This window comes from Anabrus simplex, chromosome 2 (genome assembly GCF_040414725.1).
Source record: "Anabrus simplex isolate iqAnaSimp1 chromosome 2, ASM4041472v1, whole genome shotgun sequence".
NCBI classification, from domain to species: domain Eukaryota; kingdom Metazoa; phylum Arthropoda; class Insecta; order Orthoptera; family Tettigoniidae; genus Anabrus; species Anabrus simplex.
In genome coordinates, this window is record NC_090266.1 from 173,620,964 (window position 1) to 173,647,604 (window position 26,641).

Genomic DNA, 26,641 nt, shown 5'->3' on the forward strand with positions numbered 1-26,641 from the left:
TTCTTAAGTTCCACATAAACTTAAGCGTGGAAGCTTGGACTTAGAAAAATTCTACGTTAACGTTTATTTTTATTTTATTTTTGTTTTGTTTACCAGTACGTAATCCAGGGTGAACGGTCCCATTATACTATACAGCATCTAGTTTCATGTTTTCATTTAATTTTCATTGCGAATGTGGCCTTAGCAAGGACTGACAGTTGCTCTAGCGTCGTCAGATGCAGGTGTCCTAACAGCTTACAGCTGTAGTACAAAAATTATATTGAATTGGATTATACATCTTGGATTTGTTATCTTCCTTATCACATCCTTGCTTTTTGCCATGGGATAGAGAAACACTCTGTATAGTTCTGTGTTATTATTATTATTATTATTATTATTATTATTATTATTATTATTATTATTATTATTATTATTATTATTATTATTATTAACACACAGAAGAGCCTCCGTGGCTCAGGCAGCAGCGCGCCCGCCTCTCACCGCTGGATTACGTGATTCAAATCCCGGTCACTATATGTGAGATGTGTGATGGACAAATTGGAGGCGGGGCGGGTTTTTCTCCAGGTATTCCAGTTTTCCCTGTCATCATTCATTCCGGCAAACTTTACAGTGTCACATCGTTTCATCTGTCAGTCATTAATCATAGGCCAAGATGAGTGCGACAGGGTTCGGCAGCCGGCACAATTCCTATCCTCGCCACTAGATGGGGCCTTCATTGATTCCATTGCTGACCCGGCTGAATGAATGGAAACAGGCTGTGGATTTTCATTAACTCACAGGTTCTATTCTAGGCCTGTTTTATCGTCTGTAATTGGAGTAGTAGCACTCACTCTGTTAATGAAGACTAAACAATCGAATCAAATCAAGACAGCATGACACTGCTGAACTAAAGACAAGGGCTCACAGTTGAGTGCCAACTGGTTCATTTCTTGTGAATTCAGAACATGGCTCATAGCCCATGATAAACGTAGCTCAGGGCTCATGGGTAACTGTAAAAGTAGATTAGATCTCTAGGCTCATTGTCAGGGTGGACAAAGAGCCATTGTTTATAATGAATGTAGATTATGGCTTGTGGCTAGTTACGAATGCAGACTAAGCGAACGCTTGAGAATGTATGGATATCAGACAACATGTTTGTGAAAATAATATGGATGTCGCTGGACCCATACACTTGCAGTATACTCAACGTCTGCAATCGTCCTTGGAAAGATACAGTATGTACAGTACAATGCGATCTTAAGTGTGCTTTTCCTGGTTTTCACCAAAAAACGGACATTCACATATTTTACTTTTGGGAAATAAAGGTTTGAATGTACACAGGCTTTCATTGCTAATATCTGCTCTCAGAATAAAAATATTTATCTAAAAAAATTGCAGTGGGTTTGTTTGAGTATCTAGAAGAGCACTGCATAGCTGAAATTGTACTAATGTATTTCACCTGAAAGTTAACATTCCTCTCTTGAGACTTAGCAAGAAAATGCAAATTAGAAACTTCAGTAACAAAAATGAACTCATACAATTTAATGGATATCGCCAATGAATAGAGCGGAAAGAATCACGCAGGACAGCGTGAAAATTTCAAAAGCTGAATTAATGTGTTTTACATGGAAACCCACGACATTCGTTAATAATAATAATAATAATAATAATAATAATAATAATAATAATAATAATAATAATAATATATGTATGTATGTATGTATGTATGTATGTATGTATGTATGTATGTATGTATGTATGTATGTATGTATGTATGTATGTATGTATGTATGTATGTTGGGTATTCAGCCCAAAGGTTGGTTTGATCCTCTACAGCTCCACCAACAGCTGTCATAGATAGCCTAGGTGTCACTGAAGAGGCATACTAGGGAAATGAGGAGTGAGGTAGTTTCCCGTTGCTTTCCTCACTGAGCCAGCCGTTGCTATTAATATCAGTCTGCCAAGCCCACTGAAATGCATGCACCGACCGACCCTATGAGCGATATTTTCACATCATTCATAACAGGGACTGGCTGCATAACGAATGGTATTACTAGCATCGCTCATACCTCGGTCACTTTCATATTGTCAAAGCCAAGGAAGAGACTGAGACAGGTCAATGAAAGTAACAAATTTATTCCAGCCCATACCAGAAGATATAGTGCACTGTAAACACTACATCCTGCCAGCAAATGCATAATAATAATAATAATAATAATAATAATAATAATAATAATAATAATAATAAATACACCTTCAGATGCTAGATTTTAAGAGACGCCGCAGTGCTGAACTGTTTACTTTGAAAGGCTGTTCTACCGACAAGTGTCATTCGTATTTAAACATTCGGAATTCGATCTCACAAGCCTGAGCATAGAAGGGCAACGCCTAACCTATTGCGTTAAACAGTCCGTGGAAACAAATGAGAGAAATCTCAGTCATAACGAAGGGAAAGGCCTTAGAATCTTAAATATACTGTACAATGTAAGATGATGTATTTCGGCGAGTTGAAAGGAAGAGACTGTGTCAAAAACGATTCAATTTTTAATATTTTTAATGAAAGTCACGACTCTGAGGCTGGGTTTCCTCATAAAACTGGAGATTCCGTGGCTATGTCCACATCAATAGGCACGTAGAACTAGAGCCTTGCTTTCTTTGTTACATGTTTAAAGAAATGGACTTTAACCAGGTAGATACAGCTACTACTACTAAAATGTTTTCATTCCTCCCCTGAAGGGAGAGGCGGGCCTCTTAGACGGTAACGCCGTCTCTCAGGCCGGGAGATGTGTTACGGTGAAGCGATGCTCGGAGAAAGTAAGAGGATTAGCGGTCGTGGCCTATACTAGGAACTGTCGTGGCATTCGCCTTAGTGCAGGAGGATGGAAAACCACGGAAAACCATTCTCAGGACAGCCGATGGTTGGGGCCAGCCGTGAGGTCCAGCCTTGTCCCGTCTCCCGAATGCAGAGGCGTAGAGCCACGGTAGAGCCGTGGCCACTCCTCCTCTCGATACAGCCATCATTTATTAACTACCACGTAATATACCCGACGAGTATGTATGAGCTGTGAACCATAGGAATTATCCTATCATTCGCAAATCATATTTCAACCAGATTGAACATTATATTGAAAGCAGTCATTCCGACATGCTCCAGCAGAGATAAAAGCGGTTGGTCAGTCACTGGCGCTAAACACTTCCAGCTGTTCGCGGCTCATTGACAATTGCCCCTGGGGTAAACCAGGGTCCCCTCCCCTCTCTCTTCCTCCTTCAAGTATTGCTTGCACTAGGTCACCTTGAATACCTGGGAAGAACTCGCTCGTAGACATTTTACGTCAGGACCAGCAACCCGCCTTTCCTCCGAGGGAGCAAATTAAAAAACGTAAAGCCCTCTTAGGGGAGGTGGGTTACTGCTCATAGTAGAGCCACAGTCTAGCATACTAGACCGACTAGACTGTGGTAGAGCCGAGCAACTCTTCTCACGGAACAGTAAGGTTCCATTCCACGCCATGAACAGCATTTTAAAAAATCATGAAACGATCTTTCCATCAATAACTATGAACATCTTCGGAACTGAAAGTAGGACTAATGTGATGATACCCTTTATTTAATGTCCGCCCGCCTCTGTGGTGTAGTGGTTAGTGTGATTAGCTGCCACACCCGGAGGCCCAGGTTACATTCCCGGCTCTGCCTCGAAATTTGAAAAGTGGTACGAGGACTGGAACGGGGTCCACTCAGCCTCGGGAGGTGAGCTGAGTAGAGGGGGTTTGATTCCCACCTCAGCCATCCTCGAAGTGGTTTTCCTTGATTCCCCACTTCTTCTCCAGGAAAATGCCGGGATGGTACCTAACATAAGGCCATGAACGCTTCATCCCCTCTTCCTTGTCTATCCTTCCAATCCTCATACCCCCACAAGGCCCCTGTTCAGCATAGTAGGTGTTACGGCGTTACCCGTGGAGCAGAAAGAGGTTAAATAAAGCGCTGGTGTGAGTGGGTCTATTTACAATATAAAAATTGAATTTTGAAAAATTTAACACAGGTTATATTTCTCTTTAAATCACAAACTTAACAATCTTTTCACTGAGCGAACAACATGAGGTTACAGGTACAATGACAATTTCAAAAAGTGGAAAATCCCAAATTCAGAACCTTAACAATTCTGGGCTTCAAGCCCCTAGGTTACACATTTACAATTTGAAGTGGTATTGTTGAGATAAGGGCAGAAAACTCCTAATTCCGGAGCTCTTGCTCCCCAAAATTACAAAATCTAGCCTTCCAGAGGCAGCCTTCACTATTACACAACTTTGAAAAGAGCTTACATGCCCTTGATTCCTTACAGGCCACTCAGGGCAACATCACATCACAATCTAGCCTCACAAGGCACAAATTACAAATGGGAATAATCTTACACAGGGGAATCTAGTACCCAACCTACTGGGCCTTTGCGAAAAAGAACAGGTTAAATAAACAGCTCGAACTCAAACTAAATGGAGGTATACACTGCGCTCCCAGATAGTGAAAACTTAAAAACCTACAGGGCTCTCGGCCGAAAAGGTTACTAAATCGTAGTCACCTCAAACCAAGATGAAGGGGAGCTCGAGAGGGTAACTCACTCTCTATCCCCGATTTACAGTTAAAGACTTTATGAAATTTTACATTAACCAAAAGAAGATTTACATTTTAGAAAACTTTTGTTACATAATTAAAGATTCGGACCTTCCCCTCGAATTAATTAGCAGATACAGCAAGAAAAATAGAATTTATGTGGCCATTACCTTGTAGATGTTCTGCTGGCCGAAGAAAGAGGCGCCTCGCCTCCTGCCTTAACACACACACTTATAAGGATGGCGATCAATTGACAAGGGAACATGAAACGCCGCAGTTTATATACCCGCAGGGAAGGTTCGAGAAGATTCTGGGCGAATCCGTACACACCCTCTCAATTTTATTGGTTAAGTTCAAAAGTTACATTCAAAATCGAACGAGAAGCCTGTGATAGGTTAAAAATTAATTACAGATTCATAACTGGTGGAAAGAAAAGGAAGTGTTGCCAACCCAAAAATAAACGAACATAGATTCAGTTATGGGAAACCTAGGAATACGAAACTTCTTTAAGTTATAAGTTCTTCCACCTTGCACCAGAGTGCATGATCAGAGTTTTTGGTAGTGACATCTGTGGAAAAATGTCCAAACTTCTTGATGTATAGCAAACAAACAAACAAACAAACAAACAAACAAGGAGAAATTCAATTAGTTTAGGAAACTTCACAATGACCCAATTACTTAATATTTCAGTGGTGGCATCTTCTGATTCAAGTTCAAACTTCATATAATATCAGTTTCGCCTTTTGGCCGATAGAGGAGTTCATTAAGGCACTTATTTTGAATGAGCGACGTTGAGGTGTACCTCCCGGTACAGTAGGTAAGGCCGACTGGGCGAGCTACTGGTCCTCCTTCCCACTTGTACCCCCAACCAAAAGTCTCACGCTCCAGCACACTGCCCTTGAGGCGGTAGAGGTGAGATCCCTTGCGGAGCACGAGGGAACAACCAACTCTGGACGAAAAAGTGATCAAATAATACTAATAATATAATAATAATATAATAATTTAATGTCCCTCTTATTTATTTTCTGCTTTTGCTGGCGAGACATACTGTTGACAGTGCATTATGCCTTCTGGTATGGTCTAGAGCAAATTTGTTACTTTCATTGACTTGTCTCATCCTTAGCTTTGACAGTAGGCCTGCGAATGTGACTGACGTAATGCAACCAGATCCTCTTTTGAATGGTGTGAAAATGTCGCTCATAGGGTCGGTTTATACGTGTATTTCAGTGGGCCTGGCAGACTGATATGTAAAAGCAATTTCTGAGTCAGTGAGGAAAGCAAAGGGAAACTACCTCGTTCATTTCCCTAGTAGGTGTTTTTCAGTCACGCCAAGGCCATCTATGACAGCTGATAGCGGAGCTGTTGGGGGTTCAACTGCCCTTCGGGCTGAGTATTCAATATTTATTTATTTATTTATTTATTTATTTATTTATTTATTTATTTATTTATTTACAGGACAATTTCACTAATAGGGGCTGCATAACCAAGGCAGTAAAGGCGTACTTGATTCACCCAAAAGGACTTGGGTTCGATTCCCTGTCAGGAAGTCGAAAGTATAAGAAACGAGATATTCACTTCTAGAGCGGCGCACGACCCTAAAGTTCACTTGGTCCAGGGTACACCAAACATGAATATCAGGTTAATTTCTGGGGTGAAGGCTGCCGGGTATAAGGCTAACCACTCTATCACACCTAGTGTCGAGGTTACGTGTAGTGCTCCAAGCCGGGCTGAGTGGCTCAGACGGTTCAGGCGCTGGCCTTCTGACCCCAACTTGCCAGGTTCGATCCTGGCTCAGTCCAGTGGTATTTGAAGGTGCTCAAATACGTGGTAGATTTGGTAGATTTACTAGATTGTAAAATAACTCCTTCGGGACTAAATTCCGGCACCTCGGTGTCTCCGAAAACCGTAAAAGTAGTTTGTGAGACGTAAAGCTAATAACATTAACCACTCCTCCAAGGGCCTTCATGACCTGCATGGAAATGGCTTTGCTTTTACAACCTCAGTAATCCAGCCCTCTCGTGACCGGAGGCGTGCCAGATTACTGGAAAGGCAGGATTGATTATTGGGATTTATGTTTTCTTTTTACATGAAGGGGTGTTTTGTTTGTTGGTTTTACAAGAAAAAAATCCAAATGTTTCAGCATAATACGTCAGGTGGAAGAAAAAAGAAAGTCGTATTACTGGACGTACTGGCTCCGCGGTGTAGGGGTAGCTTGCCTGCCTCTTACCCGGAGGCCTCGGGTTCTTAACGGGCAGGGAAGGGATTTTTACCTGGATCTGTGGGCTGGTTCAAGGTCCACTCAACCTATGTGATTACAATTGAGGAGCTATCTGACGGTCTAGAAAGCAAAAAGTAACGGCCGAGAGGATTCGTCGTGTTGACCACACGACTCCTCGTAATTTGCAGGTCTTCGGGCGGAGCAACAGTCGCTTGGTAGGTCATGGCCTTTCGGGGCTGTTGGGCCATGTAGAATGGTTTGATTTTACTGGACGTGATGGATAATGGACACTCAACGAATCGCTTCCGTAAGATCGCCTTTTATCACTGTGAATCAGCTACTTATCCACGATTATGACGATACATGTATCTCTAAGAAGTGTTGACTAGTTTTACTCAGTAGGCACAATAACCCACCTGCACTGTGTTTTGTTCACTGTCTTTGCAGTGACTGACAGGCTGGGAAAGAGAACTCCCTGCCTGAGTTCACTGTACTGAGAATCCGGGAATAGCAATTACTACTCGTTTCTGAATGGTCAACGTCGAGGCCTTCGGCTCAGAGGGTCCCGGGTTCGATTCCTGGTCGGGTCAGGTATTTAAATCGCGTTTGGTTAATTCTTCTGATTCGGGGTCTGGGTCATTGTGATTGTCCCAACACTCTACTCTTCATATACACAAACACATCACACTAGCAACCACCGCAGAAACACTCAATAATGAATACATCGCTCTACATAAGGATGGCGTAAGGAAGGGTATCCGGCCGAAGAACAGGGCCAAGTCCATACGTGGTAGATTTACTAGATCGTAAAAGAACTCCTTCGGGACTAAATTCCGGCACCTCGGTGTCTCCGAAAACCGTAAAAGTAGTTTGTGAGACGTAAAGCTAATAACATTAACCACTCCTCCAAGGGAGGGAGTTCGCATCAGTGTCCCCACATGGATGTGTGAAAAGCGTTAGTAGTAGAAGAAGAACGGTTTTACGACTCACTAACGACATTTTTGGTTTTCAGAGTCGCCATTGAGCCGGATGTTTGTCCCACAGGAGTTCCGATACGTGCACAAGGTTGTCCTATTTGATTACCTTCAAATACCATCTGACTGAGTCGGGATCGGACCTGCCAAGTAAGACTGAGAAAGCCAGGGCCTCTACAATCTGAACCAACCACCCTGGCTCTCATTTGTCTACTTGGATCATCCCAGTATACATTGCAGTATGTGCGTTGGTAATTCCTTGAGAATTGGATTGCAGAAGAAGCCTCAAAGCTTGAAATATAGATACACCACCTACCCTACCTTTTTCAAGGTGGCCACTGTACGAAGCTGTGGTCTATAAAAATCCACTCAACTCACGCTCACGAATCTTCTGATGGTACGCGCACGGCTTTAGAGGTTAGATGATCAGTTCTTACCGTTACGTAGGCCTGTAATGGTCCTGGATGTGTTACTCGCTTGCGGCGTGGAGGGGAGCTGCAAATAGAGGAAAACCTGCTGATCGTCATTAAATATCACACTTTTCCGTCAAGGTATCATTCGGTTCGGTAGTCTCCTGTTAATCGTTGTCAAGAACATCCCGATGGACCAAGGCGTAAGTAATTGTTCTCTCCCTGCTTTCAGGTTTATTATATTAATGGTGTTGTTACCTGGTTCCCTAGCTGCATAGTCACCTTTGCACCTTTCTTTTTCAGAACGTCCCAGGTTCGAATTTTGGCCGGGTCTTAGAAATGAGCCGCGTCTGATTGATAGACTACCTCTAGGCTGGAGATGTCGTGCTAGATGCCACCGTGCCGCGTGCGACCTGTGCCACTAACAACCGCATAATCTATTACCGTGCCTGATGCGACCCGTATTGACAACCCAGTTTTCATTTAATAAGCTAAGTCATCATCCAAGATAAGGTAGGCTAAATCAGAACCAGAAACATTAAGAAAATAGGCCAAAATGTTACAGCATTGCTTACCGGATAGGAAATGAAATTGTTCTTTGTTTTGTTCAAAACGTGAACTACTATAACTGCACCCGGTGAGTTGGCCGTGCGGTTAGGGGCGCGCGACTGTGACCTTGTATCCGGGAGATAGTGGGTTCGAATGCCACTGTCGGCAGCCCTGCAGAGGGTTTTCCGTGGTTTCCCATTTTCACACCAGGCAAATGCTGGAGCTGTACCTTAATTAAGGCAACGGCCTCTTCCTTCCAACTCCTAGGCCTTTCCTATCCTTTTTTTTGTTAGTGGCTTTACGTCGCACCGACACAGATAGGTCTTATGGCGACAATGGGACAGGAAATGGCTAGGAGTGGGAAGGAAGCGGCCGTGACCGCATTTGCCTTTGCATTTGCCTGGTGTGGAAATGGGAAACCACGGAAAACCATTTTCAGGGCTGCCGACAGTGGGGTTCGAACCTACTATCTCCCGAATACTGAATACTGGCCGCACTTAAGCGACTGCAGCTATCGAGCTCGGTGTTTCCTATCCTATCGTCGCCATAAGACTTATCTGTGTCGGTGTGACGTAAAGCCACTAGCAAAAAAAAGCTATAACCGCAAATCATGCACTATACATCATTATGAAATTAATGACATTAGTAGATGAATAAGTTAGCTAGTGCTTTCTAAAGTAGAATAATGTTATTGTTTTTACATCCCACTAACTACTTTTGACGGTTTTCGGAGACGCCGAGGTGCCGGAATTTTGTTCCGCAGGAGTTATCTTACTTGCCAATAAATCTACCGACACGAGAGTGACGTCCTTGAGCACCTTCAAATACCACCGGACTGAGCCAGGATTGAACCTGCCAAGTTGGAGTCAGAACGCCAGCACCTCAACCGTCTGAGCCACTCATCCCGGCTTGGGGGAGTGGAAGGTAAAGGCTTCCACAACCCGTAACTTCGGCACTAAGTGTGATAGAGTGGTTAGCCTTATGCCCGGCAGTAGGAAGATCATAATATGAACATGAAGTTGGAATTCAAGAGGATATATTGGGGAAAATATTCGTTTGCAGGAAGAGGAGTTAGCGATGGAATACTTTACCAACGAAGAAGCTCAATAAATGTCCAAATTCTCTGAAATTATTCTAAAAAAGACTTGGTAAACAAATGATAGGCGATCTGCCTGTTGGGCGACTGCCCTCAATGCAGATCAGTGGTGATGGCTAGATTGATTGGTCGCATGCGGCACATAACGAGGTTGGAGAGAGAATGTTTGTTTTTGTCTTAATGCACACCTCTTCATTTGTATTCATTGTGTCACACTACCAACTACCACAGACACACGCAATGGTGAATAAATCCCTCTGCGTAGGATTGTGTCAGGAAGGGCATCCGGCCGTAGAAATTGACATAATCCTCATGGAGTATCGACCTCAAGCAATTGAGAGTGTCTGAGTTAAAGGCATATAGGCCTGCTGTATATTTGGCCAGGAGAGAAAGTAAATACAAATTATAGTGTTGTTCCATGGAAGTGCTTTGAGACAATTGGGTCAAAAACGCGATACTTGTGCGAAATTCCATCCCGTGTTTTGGGTATAATCCACATAGAGTATCGACCCCAAGCAATTAAGTGTGCCTGAGATGAAGGCATATAGGCCTATACAGAGTGTCCGGAAACAACGTGAATGGAGTATATGAGCGCTACAGCGTTGGTCATACTGATAAGTAATTTGAAAAAATTACGTCGATATCTCGCGGCATTGTAATTTTATCAGCTGCTGAAGTTAGCCAAACAAATCTCTTCGCGGGCGAATTCAAATGGGCCGTGCGAGGCGACGTGACTGCATCTACACGTGGCTTGGTCCGGCTTGAGAGTCATGTCGAGAAACACACCGTGAGTTTCAGCCAGTAGCGTGCTTGCAATTGGCCAAGCCTATCAGCAGGGAGGTCCTTGTTCTAGTCCCTCCCCTGGAGAAGTGTATTTCCTCTATAGGGATGTACTGAAACACTACCGATAGATGTCTAACGTGTAGTACCCGGTATGCGCTTGTCGATCGTCATTTGTTTGTATGTGTTTTTAATGGAAGTTACCTCGTTGAATGCTGAAGTTAAAGATTTAATATATCGTTACGACAACAAAGACGACAAGAAAATTGTGATGCCTGACTATTGCTGTGTCCCAATACCCCAAAATCAAGATCGACCGTATTCATACCATCAATTTCCTAAGCAAGATGCTTTCCGTAAAAAGTGGTTGCATGCGATTCGTAGGCAGGACCTACGTAATAAAAATATGACTCCTAATATCAAAGTCTGCTCGAAACATTTTACAGTTGAAGATTATGTCATTACTGAAACTGGTAAGTAAGCCAATTAGTACTAATTAAGAAATAATTTTATAATAAGGTAGTACATTCTGAAAAGTTAATATGACCTATTTCAATAATTTTAGGCGAAAGACGAAGACTTAAAGAGAACGCTGTACCTTCGATATTTGCATGGTGTGGCACAGGTACCTTGGAAATAACTCAGAGAGCAAGATGATATAGAAGTGGGAAAACAGCCATAACACCGTGTGCGGTACGGTACCCTGAATCACACAGTGACCTATAATTTTACACTGGAGCACCATCAATTTGAGACTTCCTGAACAGGAAATAACTCATCACTTCCAAATTTGAAATTTTTATACCGGTATTTGTCTTATGGTCCGAAACAAGATCCTGAAACTCGTGCGCTACAAGGAAATGAAGTTCAGTTGTACTGGATGTAGCCCCAGGCACTGCTGTCATACCAATGTCGTGCCTTATGTACGCCTATAACCGGCAAAGAAAAGAAAAATTACCATATTAGGAATGTTTTCAAAATGCTATTTGTACTTTAAGAATTCACTCTTAACAAAAACGCTAAAAGAAGGAGTTGCTGCATTTATTCCTTACTGGTACCTTTCAATCAACTCTTGCATTTTTCCGGATATTTTTTGCCCCTTTTCTTCAATTCTGCTTCCAAATCCGCAATCGTCATTGCTCCTATACCATTTCCCGTCTTGTTGAAAACATTAGCAGAATATGGTAACTCCATTTTAATGCATTTAAAGCAAAAGTTTCATTTCTATCATCGCACAAGTAGGAATACTCCATATAAGTCTCATGTAAAACAATCGAGCAGCGGAAAGCGCATACCGGGTATTACCACTACGCTGCCTAGCGGACAAGTTTTGCGTGATACATCCCTATTGGCGCTATCAAGCCGGTCATAAGGCTCGTGTAGATTTAGAAACACGGCCTAGTAAAGCCTATCTCAAGTCGCCCGCGAAGCGATCTGATTGGCTAACTTCAGCAGTTGATAAAATGAAACAGCGCGAGATATCTAATTTATTGTTTTCCAATTAGTTATCAGTATGACCAACCCTTAAACGCTCATATACCCGCTTCACGTTGTTTCCGACCACGCTGTATACGGCCAGGAGGGATAGGAAATACAAATTACAGTGTAGTTCTATAAAGGGCTTTGAAACGTGTTAATGTGGTGTCTGTATTGGGTTATGTATCTTTTGCTAATTAGAGTTAATAATGGTTTGTTCTATACGTTGCTACTGTACTTTCCGGCAATTCAAGTGGAGCTAACAACTACTTGTTAGGTAACTGAATATGGGAATTGACCTATTTCTCTTCTCAGTTGTGCTACGTGGAGGGAAATGCACTGTTTTTAGTTCCTTCGTTTCGGAATTTACTCCGTGTTACAGGCAGTAAGATATTGGCGGAATGGTCAGCGTTGAGGCCTTCGGTTCAAAGGGTACCGAGTTCGATTCCCGGCCGGGTCGGGAATTTTAATCGCGTCTGATTAATTCTTCTGATCCAGGGACTGGGTGTTTGTTTGTTTTTTGTTTTTTGCTAGTGGCTTTACGTCGCTCCGACACAGATAGGTCTTTTGGCGACGATAGGATAGGGAACCCTAGGAGTTGAAAGGAAGCGGCCGTGGCCTTAATTAAGGTACAGTCCCAGCAATTGCCTGGTGTGAAAATGGGAAACCACGGAAAACCATCTTCAGGGCTACCGACAGTGGGATTCGAACCCACTATCTCCCGGATGCAAGCTCACAGCCGCGCGTTCCTAACCGCACGACCAACTTGCCCGGTCTGGGTGTTTGTGTTCGTTCCAATACTTCCCTCTTCATACTCAGACAACACACTACACTACCAACCACCACAGAAACAAGCAATAGTGATTACGTCCCTTCATATAGGGTTGACGTCAGGAAGGGCATTCGGCCGTAAAACGGGGCCAAATTCACATGTTCGACACAGTTCGCACCCGCGACCCCACAGATGTGTGAAAAGCGATAGTAGAAGAAAAAGAAGAAGTTACAGGCAGTAAGAAGTCGGGCTTTCACCACGTGTAACCCATGGTTGAGCCTCGTTTAGTAAATGTGGCATTTGTTCTGGTTAAACCGGAGACAGGTTAGAGTTTCTTCCACGATCTACGGTTTTGCCCTTGTCACTTTCATTCCAGCAATTATCTATAATTATTGCTCTCTTCTCATCGCCGCGGAGATACGTGACGGGCCTTGACAGGTGACGCTTCATCACCTGATCTACTGTATATGCAGCTAAACAACTTTCTATATTTTATCCCAGATATCTATATAAATAAAATTATAATTATGTCTGTATACTTCAGCTTTATGCCTCATACTTAGTCCTTTTTTTAAATAGATGTACAAAGGTTCAAAATAGATTAACACCATTTCTCGAAACTAGATATGTAAATTCACGGATAGCCGGGGTATGCACTGGGATACTTACTACCTGATTAGTATACAGTAAAGTGGGAATATTAAGAGTACCAAAACAGGAAATGTCTAATTTATTCAATAATATTAGCTTCATCGAAAAAGAACTGCACGCTCAACCACATTTAAAAAAATCCAGATTTCTAGCCCTTCAGGAAAGCAACTCAGTGTTGAAAACATCCATTTTAGGTAAATACAATATAATAAACTATGAGAATGTATTCTTTATTTATTACTGCATCCGGGAGATAGTGGGTTCGAATCCCACTGTCGGCAGCTCTGAAGATGGTTTTCCGTGGTTTCCTATTTTCACACCAGGCAAATGCTGGGGCTCTACCTTAATTAAGGGCACGGCTGCTTCCATTCAACTCCCAGACATTTCCCATCCCATCGCCGCCATAAGACCTATCTGTGACGGTGCGACGTAAAGCCATTAGCAATTTATTACTGAAAATTACAATCCTTTACTTAATCATCATTATCTGGTCAATTAGATTAGCAGTTTGTCTTTTTCTACCACTACGAGCGTATTATTTCACTTAAGCACCACTACGAGCGCTAATGCGAGTCAATACAGAGTTTCACTTCTTAAGCCCTTATAACTACATTCGCTGCGGACATTTTTCACAATATCAAAAAGCGTCTCAGGGTATTGAACCACATTACAGAAAGAATGTTGTAAGTTAATTTGGCAAGGATAATTATAAAAAGTAAACGAGCAAAGAAACAAGCAATTTTATGCTGTTTTCCGGAACTGCATTTAGGCCGGAAGTGATTTTCGGAATAAGTTTTTTGTTTGACAGAGCTATCCAAGAATCACAATTTATAACCTTTCCGGGCCCTTTAGGCCTTCAACGTTTGGCGCAATAAAGGAAATACATTATATCGCGTAATATTGGTACTGCGAAAAATCACCAGCCCTTGGGAACATTTTGAAGCATGGAACCTATGGTCTGAGAAGACAGCTTAGGGCTTACACATGTCTATCACTCGTAATTGCTTTCCGGATTATTTACAGTTGTGCATCCGGAAGATTGTGGGTTTGAACCCAACTGTCGGAAGCTCTGAAGATGGTTTTCCGTGGTTTCCCATTTTCACACCAGACAAATGCTGGGGCTGTACCTTAATTAAGGTCACGGCCGCTTCCTTCCCACTCCTAGCCCTTCCCTATCCCAACGTCGCCACAAAACCCATCTGTGTCGGTGCGACGTAAAACAAATTGTAAAAATATTTACAGCTGATTTTAGAGATATTAATTTACATTTACTGTTTACAATTATTTTACTAACAGCTAAATTTTACATGTTATTTATAATTAATTTTTATAGTATCCAGAGTTCATCCTGTACAGTATCACCGACACACCTGTGTTAACATACCATTTTGAACCTCACAACAGTTGCTCAAAATGACGACCACCAACGCGAATATAAACATGACATCGGCGTACAAGATTCTGCTGCACCCTTTAAAATATCCCTGGCATGTTTCGAATCACATTACAGGCGACTACAATCCTGATAACTAATTCCATGTCTATATCCGTTTCCACACGTAAAATTTAGCTGTAAATAAATCCGGGAAGCAATAATAGTGATAGACATGTTTAATCCCGTATCTTCTTAAGCTGGCCTCTCAGACCCTAGATTCCCCATCTCGAAATGTTCATGCCCTATTTCCTGTTTAATTTTTGTACATTTTTACTGAAACACTCTGTATAAGTGTATGGCATTCAGTGGTGCTATATGATGATCCAACCTGCTTCTAGGCAGATGATTAAAGTTTATATTGTGATACCGTCAGTGATATTGATATTAATTTCAGAAGTAAAGAGCGAGTTGACTGTCGTGTAGCTGTAAATTTAAATTCGGGAAATGGTGGGTTTGAAACTCACCACCGGCAACCTTGAGGAGAGTTTTCCGGTGGTTTCTCATTTTCACACCAGACTGTAGGTTAATTAATGTGACAGGAAATACACTGACTTAGCAAATATCATGGGATAGTCACCTAATAGCGTGTGGGGTCTCCTCTGGCCCTGCGAACTGCAGTGAGACACCGTGGAAGTGAATAAACAAGTCCCTGATAGTCCTCTGGACGCAGCTGACACCAAATCGTTTGCAGAGCGGCCGCAGCTGACACCAAATCGTTTGCAGAGCGGCCGCCAATGCTGGCCTGTTCGTGGGTGCAGGATCCATGGCACGGAGCCTGCGTTCCAGGACATCCCAGATATGCTCGATAGAGTTCATATCGGGGCTCGTGGGTGGCCATGGCAGTCGTTGGACCTCCGCTGCATGTTCCTGGAACCATTCCCAGGCGACTTGGGAGCGATGTGGCGGCGGGTCCACTGGGAGACGTGTCTAGCACGGCCTGTGTTAAATTGAGCCGTGATTTGTTGCACGGTTGCCCGTCTGTCAGTATTGACGATCCGTCTCAGATGTCGCTGGTCACGGTCATCGAGGGTGGCTGGACGGCCGGTCGTTGATCTGTTATGGATGGTGACACCCGCATTCAACCATTCACGATATACCCTGGACACGATTGTTCATGTGAAGCCGAATTCCCGCACCACTTCCGAAATCCCACTTCCCATCCGTCGGGCACCGACCACAATACCCCGTTCGAACGGTGTCAGCTCACGACGACGTTCCATGTTACACCTGTCACATGCACAGCCACTGCTCACAAGGTCTCCTATACAACTGCCGCTGGCACAGGGGGCGTGTGGTGCGCAGACAACACACCTGCGCATCAGTGCTCCGCTATCCCGTGGCATTTGTTCAGTCAGTGTATATTGATACGAAGCTCTTGAATTTAAACATTGTTAAATATCAACCGACTACACCGGGATTCGATCTCATAGTCTGATAACTAATAACATACTCGTTGGCTGAATGGTCAGCGTACTGTCCTTCGGTTCAGAGGGTCCCGGGTTCGATTCCCGGCCGGGTCGGGGATTTTAACCTTCATTGGTTAAGTCCAGTGACCCGGGGGCCGGGTGTTTGTGTTGTCCCCAACATCCCTGCAACTCACACACCACATATAACACTATCCTCCACTACAATAACACGCAGTTACCTACACATGGCAGATGCCGCCCACCCTCATCGGAGGGTCTGCTTTACAAGGGCTGCACTCGGCTAGAAATAGCCACACGAAATTACTATTATTATTAAGTAATAACATAGAATCTGAACTCCTAACCGACAACAGCTGGTCAGAAATTTTCTCATGCTGATTGCTGAAGGTGAGATGGGTAGATCGAATCACGAATGAAGAGATATGGAATCGAATTGGTGAGAGGAGATCGATTTGGCTAAATTTGACGAGAAGAGACAGAATGATAGGACACATTTTAAGGCACATAGGACTTGTTCAGTTGGTTTTTGAGGAAAGTGTAGGCGGTAAGAACGTTGGGGGTAGACCAACGTATGCATATGACAAGCAGGTTAGAGCAGATGTAGGTCGTAGTAGTTACGTAGAAATGAAAATTTAGTACAGGAGAGGGTGGTATGGAGAGCTGCATCAAACCAGTCTATGGACTGATGACTCAAACAACAACATGTCCGCCCATTGTAATACAGATGGTCAAAGATGTACCTAAGCTGTTAAAGAAGCATGAACTCTTATGTGTTGTGTTGTTTCCAGGTGGAGGAGCAGGGAGACGTGAGTATTCTGCACATCTTCGGAGTGGAAGCTGCCGACGCTGGTGAAGTGACATGTTCCGCGAGCTCTGAGAGTGGGGAGAACATCAGCTGCTGTTGCGAGTTGCTCGTGCAGGCTAATGGCGATGCCAGACATACTCGTGCTATGTCTCTGTCCCCTGAGTGCGACATCATGAGTGGTAGCTACGCTGACGAAGCCACTGCGGCGGAGGGTGATGGCACTCCAGCCATGTTACTTCGCGGCCCGGCAGATACCACGGCACTGCGAGGTGACCGGGTCATGCTGAAGGCTACGTTTGTAGGCTGTCCGGCCCCCAACGTGCGCTGGCTACGCGCGGTAAGTCTGCTTTGTCTTGTTTGGTTTGAGATATTGACCTTGTCTCCCATTGTAATACAGTATGGCATGTGTTTTCCTCAACACCTCCAAATGTTGAGACATGTACCACAGGTAAGAGGTAATGTTTACCTGCTGTCCATGTTATAAATCACCATTGTTACAGGAAAATACACAACAAAGTTAAAAGATAATTCATGCCTCTGTTAAAGATAGTTCGGGGACTTTCTCGTATAGGCTGTCTCACAAATTACTATAATAGAGGCCTAGGTGAAAATGTATGTATGTTCAGTCCGTCAGCGATGCCGCTGGTGGGATCCTCAACAGCTCTGCCATCAGCTGTCATAGATGGCCTAGGCATCACTGAAGAGGCGTACTAGGGAAATGAGGAGTGAGGTAGTTTCCCGTTGCTTTCCTCCCAGGAGAAAATTCACAGGGAATTAATTTTGTCCTTCGACCTCAGCTTACTGGGAACTGTTTGGGTTGGATCGGGTAGATTTAAATGAAACGTGGTTGAATGATTAATGAATATGTCCTAAATATAAAAGTATGCCGGCCCCGTGGTGTAGGGGTAGCGTGCTTGCCTCTCACCCGGAGGCCCCGGGTTCAATTCCCGGCCACGTCAGGGATTTTTACCTGGACCTGAGGGCTGGTTCGAGGTCCACTCAGCCTACGTGATTAGAATTGAGGAGCTATCTGACGGTGAGATTGCGGCCCCGGTCTAGAAAGCCAAGAATAACGGCCGAGAGGATTCGTCGTGCTGACCACACGACACTTCGCAATCTGCAGGCCTTCGGGCTGAGCAGCGGTCGCTTGGTCGGCCAAGGCCCTTCAAGGGCTGTAATGCCATGGGTTGTTTTTAAATATAATGGTAAAACTAATATTGCCGTAAAATGAATAGCACTTATATAATTAATTCATGGAACACAAGTGGGCCGTTCGAAGCAGCTAGCATGACCTTACGTATACAATGTAGAAATATACCACTAGTTGTTGATGGTGATGAAGATGACTATACGTGTTGTTTAAAAGAGCTTAACACCTAGGTCATCAGCCCCTAATGATACGAGGTGGAAAATGTATCCACTGACTAGAATTTGAAACGAATGATGGTGAAAAATGATAATGAATTTAAAATAATTGGAGGCATTGCATTGAAATGCAATAATTAAAGTTAAAATTTAATAAAACATATTAAAATACACCAAAATGTACTAAAATAGAGTCAGTAGAATAAAACATAGTCGACAGTAAAACAAAAAATTCAAAGCAGATAGAAAACTCACTTTCATACACGATAAAACAGGCCACTGTCCCTCACAAAACGGATAACAAAGTCTGCTGACTGCTTGTCATCTATACCAGTAGCTGTACAATTAAAGTACATAAACACTTAATACAGATAGTGAGATTTTGACGATGAAAACAGAAATGTACGCTCTACCAAACCAAATCAAACCCCGTGGCGCAACAGTCCCGAAGGGCCGTGGCCTACCAAGCAACCGCTGCTCAGCCCGAAGGCCTGCAGATTACGAGGTGTCGTGTGGTCAGCACGACGGATCCTTTCGGCCATTATTCTTGGCTTTCTAGACTGGGGCCGCCATCTCACCGTCAGAAAGCTCATCAATTGTACTAGATTTGGTATGATGCTCACGTCAGGCACTTGCCTAACATCAGGTTGAGGAGGTTTAGATTTAGATTTCAGATCTGATGTAATCACACCTGCCAGCGGGTGAGTACGTACAAGACGTTGTTCAGGAGAATTTATGAACCAGAAACACTGCCCAAAGCGAACTCACCGATTATAATAGAAACTTCTTTTCTGAATGTAGAGCGAATGACATCATTCATTTTATCGATAATTATCGATCTTTGATAAGAAAAATATTGTCACAGAAATTTGAAATATCCCCGATGCTGTTGCCTAGTCAGTAATAATTACTTCCATAAGCCACTGGCAGGTCCCTTAGTCGCGGGATGTCTCAGGTTTGGTCATACTCCTTTCTTAGAGCGTGATTTGTCCTGTACCTACATATTAAAACAAATTCAGCAAAATAAGCAAGCCTGTAGTTAGACGTGTCTGTTGATATCTTAAACATTGCCACGGGACTATTAAGCAGTACCATATAGTTGATAAGACAGACATGATGGAGTTTTTAAATTTTATAATGATCAGTGGAAAACGGCAAATAAATTAGTCAACAGTTTGTGTGATGAGTATAAAGCAACCGTTGAGGAATGTGAAAAAGGCGGTAAAGAATGGTAAAGACCCGCTATATTATAACAGAGAAGCAAAGAAACTAAGGAGCGGGTGCAGGTTGGAAGGAAATAGAGTTCAAATGGTTGTGAAAGTAAGGAGACACCCAAATTGAATCAAGCGAAGACGTCAGCTAAGGGTAGCATGATGGTAAGCATATAGTAATTGGCAGTCATACAAATTTTGTGAAAAATGGAAGAGTATGTATAGGTACTTTAAGGCAGAAGCAGATTCCAAGAAGGACGGTTCGGGAATCATTAATGGACAAGGGGAGTGTATACGTGAGGATTTATTGAATTGAATTGAATCGAATTTATTGATAATGATGATTTACATGCCACTGAGGCTGAAAAGCCCCTTTATGTAGCGTCTCCTTATAACACAATACAGGTTTATGAATATACTAACTACATTTTATAATATTAAAATGTTAAATTAAACATTAAACTTAAAAATTAAAAATACAGATACCAATTCCAATAAAATTAAAACATAAATTTTATAAGAAGTAATAAAGTATATCCTTCAATTTGTTTAATATTTTAGACTACAAGAATCTAAAGCATATAAAAAACAGAAATAATTTTCGTAAAAATATACATATTTCTGATTGCGAGACACAAGAATGCCTGATCTCAGCCCCTTGCGTACTCCTCCAGGAAGATAGATGTTAAGGACTGCTTTAGTAGGGTACAGTTCCTGTCATTCACAAAACGGTGAAGATTAAAGACATTGAAGGTACGGGATGCAGTGCAAACAAAAGATTTGTTAAATTTAGTGGTACGATGAAGGGGAATTTGAAGGGTAGTTTTTGTAAACCTATTATCTCTGTTATGTACTGACTCCATAGATTTAAATGCATTATAAAGGCAGGGTGGGGTTTTCAGTTTGAGAATTTTCAGAGAGCAGAAGTATTCACTCAGCAGTATGTAAAGATTTGGTTACAATTATTATGTCCAGGTAGAGGATAATACTAACGAAGTATTGAAATTTACCTACGATAACAAATACATTTACGATGAGATAAAAAATTTGAAATCTAGAATCTAGCTGGAAATGATAAGATTTTTGAGGATATACTAAAAGCAATGGGTTGGGATTTAGTACCATATCTGAAGTACTTATTTGATTACTCTTTGCACGAAGGAGGTATACCAAATGAATGAAGAGCTACCATATTTGCTCCCGTGTGTAAAGGAAAGGATGATAAACATAAAGCCGATAATTACAGGCCAGTCAGCTTGACATGTGCTGATGCTTGTTGTTTTAAGGGGCCTAACATCGAAGGTCATCGGCCCCTTGACTTGTGCTGCATGTATGCTTTGGAAAATCATTCTTTCTTATTATATTTAAACATGTTTGCGAAACTGCTAATTGGTTTGATACAAGGCAGCTCTGGATTAGGAAAAAGTTATTCCACTGAAGCTCAACTTGTAGGATTCCAGCAAGATATATTAGATTCCGGAGGTCAAATGGATTTTATTGCAATTGACCCATCTGAGGCTTTCGATAGAGTACATCGTGGGAGACTGCTGAAAAAATGAGTGCAATTATAATTGACAAAATCATTGAATGGGTGGCTATATTTCTAGAAATTAGAACGCAGAGAATTAGAGTAGATGAAGTATTATCTGATTTTGTAATGACAGAAAAGGGGATTTCTACGTGATTATGTGGAAATTTTGTAACTATTGACACTTCATTTAAAAATTCGTTTCAACATTTGCATTTCACTTACGATGTGTACATCTGAAGCGAACAGGTCCATCACTAAACTTATAGTTGTCTATTAATAGCACAGTTTTCCTCTTTTCGTTTCAATTTTATTTGCTACGTTCATTTTGATGCAAGTTGCGGGATGTCAAGCGGTGTGTGCTTGTAACCTACGTAGACCGAAGTGACTGTTTTGGCTATGTGTCCTAGCGACCCATTCTGGCAACCTACTTATACTAAATACAGTGACCCTATATGTATACAGCATATGCATATAGAGTCACTATAATGCCAGAGAGACTGGGGCGCGTTCTCGAGGCCGTTCTGGCAACCTGTCTATATACCGAAGAGATTGGAGCGTTTTCGGGCAACATGTGTACACCAAAGCGGGCATACTGTTGATTTGAATAAAATACTATCGAACCTGGTTCAAATGGGACTCGTTGATTTGAATAAAATACTATCGAACCTGGTTCAAATGGGACTCGTTGATTGAATAAAATAGTATCGAACCTGGTCCAAATGGGACTCGTTGATTTGAATAAAATACTATCGAACCTGGTTCAAATGGGACTCGTTGATTGAATAAAATACTATCGAACCTGGTTCAAATGGGACTCGTTGATTTGAATAAAATACTATCGAACCTGGTCCAAATGGGACTCGTTGATTGAATAAAATACTATCGAACCTGGTTCAAATGGGACTCGTTGATTGAATAAAATACTATCGAACCTGGTTCAAATGGGACTCGTTGATTGAATAAAATACTATCGAACCTGGTCCAAATGGGACTCGTTGATTGAATAAAATACTATCGAACCTGGTCCAAATGGAACTCGGTCCATAGTGTTGATGTGACTAAAAGGTTATCGAACCTGGTCCAAACTTCTAGAGCCGTGTGTCAGTGCGACTAACAAAAAGAGATTACAGAAAGTCCGCTTTTTTACAAGTCTTGTGTTATAAATCGTGATCGTTTAGTCCATTTGCGACGATCAGTTAGCGAGAGTGTTAGAGGAGCTCATAACTTAAAAGTTTGGCACCATAAGAAAAACAATCGTCATCTCCACCTCAAACAAGCTAAATGGTGATGTGAATCGCTCAGAGATCTGAAGGCAGTTTGACATAAGCAGGAGTGTGGGTTGAATTGCAAGCATTTTTTTTACAAGTTGCATTACGTCACACGGACACAGATAGGTCTTATGGAGACGTTGGGACAGGAAAGGGCTTGGAGTGGGAAGCAAGTGGCCGTGGCCGTAATTAAGGTACAGCCCCAGCATTTTCCTGGTGTCAAAATGGGAAATCACGGACAACCCTCTTAAGGGCTGTCGACAGTGGGGTTCGAACCCACTGTCTCTCGAGTGCAAGTTCACAGCTGCGTGACCCTAACCGCACGGCCAACTCGCTCGGTTCGAAGCATTCCTCCATTCACTCCAGGTTTATTATGACTAGTAGATTCGCGGACCTCCTATCCCAATACCAAAAGTAATACAGATATTACACATACGGTTTCAACAAATTGGGTTACAAAATAATAGCCTCACTCATACGCATTTTAAATAAGGAGCTTTGTGAATAAGCGATTCCAACTGGCAGCAACTGCAAGGACCGAATGTGAACTACAATTAGCCGCTAGCCACATCTTGTAACCTTGACTATGAGGCCATCATCATTTACACTGAAATGAAAAGTAGGTATCATAGAAATACTGCAAGACGTGCTACTGACCTCTTTCCAGTACACTTCTTCGTCACTTGCCGTCAATTAATTGGGGAAAACCGCATGGTTCGTACGCTCTGTGGTCAGTCTGGTATCCCACTTTTGTTCGTAGTATTTATGTCAGTATATAGTGTTTACATCATCCTGCTCCGACGTTCATTCCGTAATAAACAAGCAGAAATGAAGTTATGATGTAATTCATCACAGGGGAAATCTCCGGCACGGGATCTGGATTGAGTGGTGAAACAGGTCAGCCTCTTGATGTCATCTCGTGGCTAGCATTTTGTCACCATTGCTCATAAACTTGAGAAGTCGGGTGGCGTTAAGTGTAAGTTTGATGAGCAGCTATTAGCCGTGAATAAGTATCGAACGTGAAAATCATCCGGGGTATGCCAGGATTTTTAAAAAATGGTGGTAGTCTGTCACTATTGGTTTTTTTTGCTATTTGTTTTACGTCGCACCGACACAGATAGGTCTTATTGCGACGATGGGATAGGAAAGGCCTAGGAAGTGGAAAGAAGTGGCCGTGGCCTTAATTAAGGTACAGCCCCGGCATTTGCCTGGTGTGAAAATGGGAAACCACGGAAAACCATCTTCAGGGCTGCCGATAGTGGGGCTCGAACCCACTATCTCCCGATTACTGGATACTGGCCGCACTTAAGCGACTGCAGCTATCGAGCTCGGTGTGTTTCTTTTTAGTACTTGTTTACGTCGCACCGACACAGCTGATAGGTCTTATGTCGACGATGCGATAGGAGAGGCGTAGGAGTGGGAAGGAAGCGGACGTGGCCTTAATTAATGTACAGCCTGTTGTAAAAATGGGAAACCACGGAAAACCACCTTCAGGGCTGCCGACAGTGAGGCTCGAACCCACTGTCTTCCGGATGCAAGCTCGCAGCTGTGCGGCCCTAACCACATGGCCAACTCGCCCGATGTCACTATTGTAACGGCCGCAGGGTTTTGAGGTTTTCTCTTTTTTTTTTTTTTGCTATTGGCTTTACGTCGCACCGACACGGATACGTCTTACGGCGACGATGGGACAGGAAAGGGCTAGGACTGGGAAGGAAGCGGCCGTGGCTTTAATTAAGGTACAGCCCCAGCATTTGCCTGGTATGAAAATGGGAAACCACGGAAAACCATCTTCAGGGCTGCCGACAGTGGGGTTCGAACCTACTATCTCCCGAATACTGGATACTGGCCGCATTTAAGCGACTGCAGCTATCGAGCTCGGTTTTGAGGGTTTTATAGACATACTTACTAGAAATAAAAGTCAAACATTAAGTGGATAATAAATGTTACCAACTGAACATGGTACACTCTGAATGTGGGTAATAAGTGGGTATAGTATGGGTCTGTGATATGAGAAATACGAGACGTAGGTATTCACAACGAGGACCGCACGAGTCAACACAGCGCCATCTTGTAACAGAGTATGCGTGTGACGTCACAAATTTTGCCTTACTTTGAAGCGCTCCTTCATGAAAATTACGTTTCAGATTTTCAGTTTTTAAAATACTTCTTCTTCTTTATCTGTTTACCCTCCAGGGTTGCCTTTTTCCTCGGACTCAGCAGGGATCCCACCTCTACTGCCTCAAGGGCAGTGTCCTGGAGCTTCAGACTCTGGGTCGGGGATACAACTGGGGAGGATGACCAGTATCTCGCCCAGGCGGCCTCACCTGCTATGCTGAACAAGGGCCTTGCGAAGGGGATAGGAAGAGTGGAAGGGATAGGCAAGGAAGAGGGAAAGAAGCGGCCGTGGCCGTAAGTTAGGTACCATCCCGGCATTTGTCTGGAGGAGAAACGGAAAACCACTTCCAGGATGGCTGAGCTGGGAATCGAACCCACCTCTACTCAGTTGACCTCCCGAGGCTGAGTGGACCCCGTTCCTGCCCTGGTAACACTTTTCGAATTTTCGTGGCAGAGTCGGGAGTCGAACCCGGGCCTCCGGAAGTGGCAGCTAATCACACTAACCACTACACCACAGAGGCGGACTTCACTATTTTCTATTTATTTTTTATTTTTTGCAACAGGTAGCCCCCTCTTTTACCTGTCAATTGAGACATGAAACGTAATCGTAAGTCAAATACCCTTGGCGATATACGCGTTCTACCCAAACACTAAAAGCGTCTTAAAATTTTTCCTTCCTTGTGCCCGTTGTCAGGAGCCTAAGTCTACGTCAGAAACAACAACAACAACATATATTTGTCTCGTAAGACCTGTACTGTTATATGGTCTACCAGCCTGGCACCCTAAGGGTACGTCCAAACTGCACGCTGGTTTTCTGAGTCAAACAGTCGGTGCTGAATGTCTGACTCCGAGTGGCAGGTAAGATGTAGCCATTATGAAAGCTGGTTGTCAGCGCAGACAGAGCTGCCACAAAAGAAAAGATATGAAATACAACTGATCAGTGTAGCATGGAACTAACAAGAGAACAGGCTGCAGCTCTATTGCTGCTAAGTGACAATGTTACAATCAAGTTAAAACGAATGAGAAGTGATATACATCCAATAAATGAATCACGATATATTTACGGGGAGTACAAACACCTTTTTCCACAGTTACTTGTCGACGAAAACAGATTTTTGAATATTTCAGAATGAGTTCGGATACGTTTTGTTTTATTTTGTTAAAATTTGAACACAGGCTTACGAAGAACTGGGCGAATTACCACACTCAACACGAAAATCAACAGCCTGCGCGGCAGGTTGTCTGAAACCAGAATGAACGAATCATTCCGGTAAATATCTGAGTCAGACTACCAGTGCGCAGGCTTCCTGCGCGCAGGTGCATTATGGCCAGTCCCGCTTAAAAACACAGGACATACTTATGTCGACTCGGCGCCGACTGTCTGACTCAGAAAACCAGCGTGCATCTTGGACGTGCCCTAATGTAGATAAAGTGAAAACACGACCGGAACAATATGGAGAGAATTCCCCCCCCCCCTCCGTATGCTTTAGCGTATGGTATATTTAAACCACGACTTTTGTTTTCTTCATTAATACTGTAGCCTAAGAAAAATAGTTCTTAATTGTGTGTGGTTATCTTTTGGGTGTTTATTTCCATGTTTACAGAAACGGCAGACAACACAGTTTAGTAATAATTGAATTTAGCATATTCTGTTTCTGACCGGCTCCTCGGCTGAATGATCAGCGCACTGGCTTTCGGTTCAGAGGGCCTGGGTTGCATTCCTAGCCGGACAGGTGATTGTGACTAAAAGCAAAGCAAAGTCATCTCCGTACAGGCCATGAAGGCCCTTGGAGGAGTGGAAGGTAAAGGCTTCCACTATCCGTAACCTCGGCACTTGATGGTGTAGAGTGGTTAGCTCTACGCCCGGCCGCCTTTACCCCCAGGAATTAACCTGGTACTCATTTTGGTGTAGGCTGAGAGGTGATTGTAACTGCATATGTTTAATTCCTACGGTTCTTCATGTTCACACAACACAAC

At 43.0% G+C, this 26,641-nt stretch overlaps 1 protein-coding gene across 2 annotated transcripts in view; it reads left to right on the plus strand.

The window, feature by feature from the left end:
- Positions 1–26,641, plus strand: part of LOC136863975 (titin homolog) — a 1,080,299-nt gene that overhangs the window by 853,910 nt on the left and 199,748 nt on the right. For both annotated transcript variants that reach the window (XM_067140444.2, XM_067140445.2), the window contains exon 25: positions 17,158–17,511. In XM_067140444.2, coding sequence (XP_066996545.2) covers positions 17,158–17,511 — 354 coding nt within the window. The remainder of the gene's footprint in view (positions 1–17,157; positions 17,512–26,641) is intronic.